The 6,936-nt window shown below is 43.2% G+C and overlaps 1 protein-coding gene across 1 annotated transcript; it reads left to right on the forward strand.

Annotated features, from left to right (window-relative positions):
* Positions 1–2,537: 2,537 nt before the first annotated feature.
* On the forward strand, positions 2,538–5,859 carry xbp1 (X-box binding protein 1). Its single transcript, XM_040156432.1, is given in 6 exon segments — positions 2,538–3,252; positions 3,825–3,921; positions 4,272–4,388; positions 4,506–4,562; positions 4,565–4,672; positions 4,795–5,859. Coding segments are annotated over 6 exon segments (1,191 nt in total). The 5' UTR covers positions 2,538–3,016; the 3' UTR covers positions 5,371–5,859.
* The last annotated feature ends 1,077 nt before the right edge of the window (positions 5,860–6,936 follow it).

A 6,936-nucleotide genomic window follows, 5' to 3' on the forward strand; every position in this document is an offset into this window, starting at 1 on the left:
GAAAAAAATTGTGGTTTGCTGATATATTTCTTGTTGCTGTGACCACATCCGTTTGTTTTTTCTCGTATGAAGTACTTTTGTTTTGTGTTATGTATTTCTCTTTAGGGATCACACACATTTTCTATAGTTTCATTTCACAGACCTTTTAAGGACAACTTCACATCTAGTTCAATGTTATTCAAATCTGAACTGTAATGTAAATTTTACAGCAATTCTTATTTTGTTGTATGAAAAATATAGCAAATTGTACTTTTACTTTCATCATAATTTGTCATTTAATCACAATGCGACAAGTCAAAATGTGAATTTTTGATCATATGTGCATAAATGAATCACCCATGATGCTGTAACCTGTAGCTTTAATTTAAAGTTCAGTTGGTTTTCAAATTCTGCAAACCAATGCACAATGCATATAATACTAATAATGCTACTGAAATTGATTTCGAAAAGGCGTCAAAACCTCCTTTAATGAGGAAGAAAAATGAATGGAATCATTTGACAGACAAAACACTGTGAAACACTCCATCAACACTCCTTTAAAGGAAATAGTAAATGAGCATTTCAGAGAAAAGCCATCAGAGTGGTAAAGCTTGTTTTATGTGTTTGATTAGACTTCCTCAAAGGTAAGAATGAGGAAACTATACTGCAAAAGATAGAGAGCAGGGAGCATAAAATACCCCAAACATGTCAGCTAACAGTAACTTTGATCAAGGAAACTGACATAAAAAAAATAAAATAAAATCAAGAATTTTGTCCTGTCCTGAAAAAACCCGACGTGTAGTGGCATTAATGTCCTTTAGTCCAGTTGATATAAAATCTAAATCCTCAGTGTGACCTTTGGCCTTTAAAACTAACATAAAGTAATCTGTGCTGTTTGTTTTTGCTGGATAGAGAAGTTTTAAATATCGTACATAGATGGAAACTAATTATAAATGAAGGAACTCTTTCTGTTTGTCTTTCGGTCTGTCTGTCCTTCTATTTTCTCGACAACCACTCCCCCTATCGACCTCAAATTTCGAGCTGGTATTGCTGAGGACGCAGGGGTGTGCGGTGTCGGCTGTGAAGGTTTTTGGATGAGCGGTTCTCGAGAAGCATAAAAAGGGGAATGTTAAGCGACAGTCTGTTAGGGCTGGGGCGACTCAGCCACGCAGCCGACGTCCTCGATGAGACAACAGTGCGACGCAAAGCTGGCTACGCCCGGTCAAAGCATGGATTCCCGGGGACAAACAAGCTGCAGCTACAAAAGCCTCAACCAGGATCTTCTGAGGTGTGGGAGTATTTTAGACAGAGACCCAAGCTCTGCAGAGTGGAAATGGCTTATCACAGCAGTACAACTGCTATGCACGGTCACTTGAAGAGGAAGCATCCGTGGGCGTTTTGTTTTAAGGCACAGCAACAGCCAAACAGCATTGTTTACTTGTTGTTCCCCACCCAAGCAGGATATATTAGGATTATTAACAGGCGGAAAAAGTGATTTACGCACCACCTTTACACCAAAGTGTCATCCCCCGTTGTTTCCTTTAACGGCCACGTATGGTAGAGAAAACGGCTTAAACTGACATCAAATCATTTTCAGATATTTTCCTTACTGATTCAAAAATACATTTGCCAGTGATTGTCTTAAATGCATATTGCTCCGACGATGAAATAAATCCGTGTCATACCCACTTTAAGTTCTAAGTCAAGTTCTTCGCTTCAAATGAACTTCAAATTCTCCCGGTCAGGGAAGGGGGTTACTATGACACACAGTGATTAAATCAATCTTCACACGCCAATTTAATAGGCACACCTGGATAACGCTGATGCAGTATAACATAAAAAGTCCTCCCCTCATGAGGATAACATTGTTCAGTTTTTATGGCATCTGTTTAAAAGGATGGTGATTTGTTGTAATGGTAATTTTAGAGGATGTAATTTGTGGTGCTGTTGAAACTGTACTGGGTGACGCTGAGGGGTGTTCCTAATATTTTGTCAAGCTCAATTGGATGGACAAAATATTAGGAACGCCTCTCAGCGTCACCCAGTGCAGTTTCAACAGCAACACAAATTACAGCCTCTAAAATGGCCATTATAATAAATCATTTCCTCTTAAACAGATGCAATAAAAACCGAACATTATAATCCTCATGAAGGGAGGATTTATTGCAGGCCTGTTGTATTATACTGCATCAGTTTTATCTAAGTGTACCTAAAAAAACTGGCAAGTGAGTGTGTGTGTGTGTGTGTGTGTGTGTGTTTCCCAGCAATCCTTTTGAATTTTTTGGTCCAGTATTTTCTCATCAGACAAATAGGGTCCGGTATCATCATTAATATCAGAACGCGACGGTTGCGTGTGAGTTAGATAAATATCGAACTATAACGCGATAACAAGCATGTTTTGAACCGGCAAACGCTGGATCCGGGAAACTCCAAATCTGCGTCTCGGCTTGGCCTCGCTAGCAGCGCAGTGGAAGCGCCGCAGGTCCACGGTGTGCTGATGTGTGACCTGCGGACCGAGCGCGTCCTGCGTGGGTAAAGTCTGACGCAACCCCTGGAAAACAGGTTTTGCGGGTGTACGCTGAAATCCCTGTTTACTTCTAACAAGCTGTCAAGTCAGGCTTAAGGGGCCCCCGTGTCGAAGGGGGGAGCAGAGAAGGGGAGAAACGAGAAGAAAAGAGGAGAACAAGGTGGCTAGAAGGGCAGATTATTGACCTGGAACAGAAAGTCAACTACCGGAAAATGACATTTACAAGGAACCAGGGGTGATTTTTCTTTGCAAACGGTGAAACCTAAAATGCAAAGTGAGTCGGCAGGGCGGCCAATCGCAGGCCGCGGATCTATTGCGTCAGGGCCGTCGGGAGCCTATCGGGTGTCACCACGATAGTAGAAAAAGATCGCAGACGCAACCCATCTTGTTCAACAGTTGAGAATTGCCGGGGATCGGACGAAAAGGGGGAACCTCGGGGTTTCTACTGAGTTTAATAAGGAAAGCCGGTCATTTCTGATTTTTCCGACAGCGCCGGTACGATATCACAAAATGGTGGTGGTAGCAGCTGGGACCGGAGGAGCCCACAAAGTGCTCCTGATATCGGGGAAGCAGACCGGCTCCTCGAGCGGCTCGCAGACGGGCTTCAGCCGGCCCATATCCGTCGTTCTACCGTCAGCGGCCAGCCAGGTGTCGTCGGATTCAGACTCCAACACCTCCGCGGGGCCGCCGGTACGGAAAAGACAGAGGCTCACGCACTTGAGTCCGGAGGAGAAAGCACTTCGCAGGTTAGTTTTACAAAAAAAAAACCCAAAGAAAATAATATATATATATTCCTTATCCCCATTATGTCCTGCTTTAAACCCGGCCATTGTTTTAGGAATTACCGTACGGACACGCCCAAAGATATTGATCCCTTAGCAGAACAAAACTAATCCAATTGAACACTTAAAAGAAAGCACAAAGCAATTGTCCCACTGTTGCATCACCTAGTATCATAAGTATGTTATCTGAGATGTCTAACGTTGGACCGTGAGACAGTTAAAATACTTAAAAGTTGTTTGGACTTTGACCCAGCCTGTCAAACCGCTATCCGGGCGGCTTGACTGGCAGGACCCGCCTGGCTGGACCCGCCTGGCTCTGCTGTTACTGAGCAGGACACTGATATCCTGGAATGCCTGCGTGGCAGGAACATGGCCGGCGATTGCGCAGTACTGTAAACCCGAGTCACGTCAGGGGGCTCAGTCAGCATCATGGAAGCAATGTGTTAAATTCCTGTTTTGTTTTTTTTTCTTTTTCTTTTTCTTCTGTTTTTTAACCTATTCATGTTTTTTTTTTTTCTTTTTTTTTTTTCTACCAGGAAACTCAAGAACAGAGTCGCAGCTCAAACAGCCAGAGACAGGAAAAAGGCCAAAATGGGGGAACTGGAACAGCAAGTATTGGAGCTGGAGCTGGAGGTAAACTTTTTTTTTTTTTTTTTTTTTTCCTTTCCTTTTTTTCCTTTTACAGACAGGAGTGTAGTTGGAAATGCAAGCCCCCCCCCAAAAAAAAAAAAAAAATACATGAAGGGACAATGTTCCTCCTCTCCTTCCCGTGTCCCCACGTCACCAGTCCGTCTTCTCACGTTGTAACATACATTGTAAATACAGAACAATTCCTGTTAAGTCTTGCAGGAAGCACTTTTTATTCCCTGCTTGGTGCAGTTTCATTGCTAGTTCTCGTTTGTTTTCACCCAAGACACTTCATGCATCACCGGATAAACAGTTGCAAGTTTCAAGTGCAAACATCTGTTTCTTTCTTCCTGCAGAACCAGAAACTTCACATAGAAAACAGGGTGCTCCGGGAAAAGACAAGCGGCCTACTGACAGAAAATGAGGAACTGAGACAGAGACTTGGGTTGGACACCCTTGACTCAAAAGAGAAGGTGAGATTGATTTGAAAGGGGAGAAGGCTGGATTGGCTCGCAGGGATTTGGCAGTCTTTTTTTTTTTTTTTGAGTGGAGTGCCCTTAATTCACTCTTTCCATTCTTTCTCTCAAAAGGTTCAGGTGCTGTTTTCCACTGGGAATGAAGCAGGTTTGGGGATCGGGTCTTCTGAGTCCGCAGCACTCAGGCTACGTGTGCCTCCGCAGCAGGTGCAGGCCCAGCAGTCCCTAAATCTGAAGACTTCTCAATGGATACAGATGGTCCTGACACTACAGACAATGAGGTGAGTCGCTGACAAAGATTTGTGGCTTGAGATTTAAAACCTGTCCCCAAGAAAGCTCCATAATAGCACCAGAGCCAGGTCATGGGTTATTAGGCTAATCTCCTGTTTTCCCTTTTCTTTAGTCTGATTTGCTACTGGGCATTCTGGACATCCTTGACCCAGAGCTGTTCCTCAAGTCTTGTGAACAGGAGTGCCAGGAGCCGCAGGTGCTGCTCGTTGGAGGGGGGGACCCAGTACCTACCACCACACCTGCGCCTCTGGGGGCCCCATCAGTTAAGCTGGAAGCCCTTAATGAACTGATCCACTTTGACCACATCTACACGAAGCCCGTGGAGGAGTTGAGCAGTGGGCAGTGCAACGACTCGGAGAGCGACACAGAGGAGAAGATAGACGAGGCCACCTTCCCCATTACCGAGGTGGTGGTTGAGGAGGAGACGGTCTGCATCAAAGATGAGCCAGAGGAAGTGGTCATCCCCAGCTGTAATGGTCACAGTCAGGTGGATGACTTTTTCTCTGCAGACTCCTCCCCTGCCCTCAGTGGCCTGGATAAGGAAGCCTGCCTGGCGGACACCTACAGCGACTCCGGATACGAAGGGTCCCCTTCCCCTTTCAGCGACATGTCCTCTCCCCTGTGCTCTGAGAGCTCCTGGGACGACATGTTTGCTAACGAACTCTTCCCCCAGCTTATCAGTGTCTGAATCCAACCCCCTCAGCCCAATAAGTTATGATATATCTAGCTAATGTGTAGTGTTCAATAACTACAGTCAAGCCAAAAATGCTTCAGAGTAACATAGAACACCATTGAACCCGCTCGTATAAAGGCTAAAGTTAAGCACATAATCTCCTTTTTTATTATTACAGCAGGTCTGTACCACTGGCGATGCTGCATTGACTTGTGGGAGACGGAGTTCATAACAGCTTAGTTTAGCTTCCCTTAATTACTGCAGAGGATCTAAGATTGACTACAAATCTTTCACTCGCCGTTCAAGATGAGATGTGGGTGGAATCCAGTATTCTGTAAATTTACAAGGGGGATGGGGACCGATCATTTAAATATGATATTTTATTTATTTGTGTACTCAGCTTCGGAGTCATTGTATGTTCGCATGTAAAAACGCTATCTTCTAATTTGTTTGCCGCTCTCTATGTAGTCTTATTACTGCATTAAAAAAATTTTTTGCATTGCACCTTGTCTCCTTGTTTCAGTCTTTGCATGATGCTTACACCGGGAGAAATGGTCACTTTTGACAATGCTTACTGTGCACTCTTTGAAAATATCCCCTTTCTGTTTTCTTGCTATACTGTTCAGATACAGTGTCAGACGGGATCATCTCCAGCTTTTCAAATGTGGTAAATTGAATATCTTTGGATTTTGGATTGTTTGACAATGTCCTGTTGACCACTAGAAAATTGCCATGGGTATTTTTCACTAGTTTAGACACTTTATAGAGCAAACCAAGTCCTGACTTTCCCAGAGCTCCTCAGATACGTCTGAGGCGTCAGAAGAGGGAAAAATTTTATTTTTGAACACAAAATGGTATTTATCTTGCCTGAAATTCCCTTTTAATAGTTGCAGTTCCCTGTGTTATAGGTTCAACTGTTCAGGGATTTCTTCTAAAAATATTAGAAGGGGGGGAAATCCCTCAAATGTTAAACAACTCCCCGCTAAGGCCATAACCGTAGATAAGGGGTTTGCCTGTCAAAGTTGCTTAATTTAAGGCGGTCTTGCGTCAAAAAAGGTTGGAAGTGACTGGACAAAGTGGTGATTTAGAAAGGTAATTGACGGATTAATCAAAACTGAAAATAACTGTTGGTTGTGGCCCTCATGGAAACAGGTTCAAACCACTGAGGCATTTCTTGCCCACCCAGATGTTTCATTAAAAAAAAAAAAAAATTGAAAAACATTGTTTGGTGAAACGCCTCCTTAGAATTGTTGGAGTATTTACCATCTGTCAAATCAGCGAGTATCATCTTACACTTAAAATCAAGTCACAAGTGGAATCTGTTTCTCCCCCTGATGTGATAGAGGTATCAGGAGTTTTAATTATGCAAGTGATGGTTAATTAGACTGTTGTATGTTTACTGTGCTCTTAGTTCAGTATGAGAGGGCGAAGGTTAGGGAATTAGAAATACTGTCTCGAGTTAGTTTCACAAATGCTAGTGTGTCTTATCTATCTTAAACTGTCTACTATGAGATAAGTAAACATGCATTACTCTATCATACTCTTGAATCTCATTGCTCAAATTCTGTCACAGTTTCATCA

Source organism: Xiphias gladius, chromosome 19, assembly GCF_016859285.1.
Source record: "Xiphias gladius isolate SHS-SW01 ecotype Sanya breed wild chromosome 19, ASM1685928v1, whole genome shotgun sequence".
In the NCBI taxonomy this organism is placed as follows: domain Eukaryota; kingdom Metazoa; phylum Chordata; class Actinopteri; order Istiophoriformes; family Xiphiidae; genus Xiphias; species Xiphias gladius.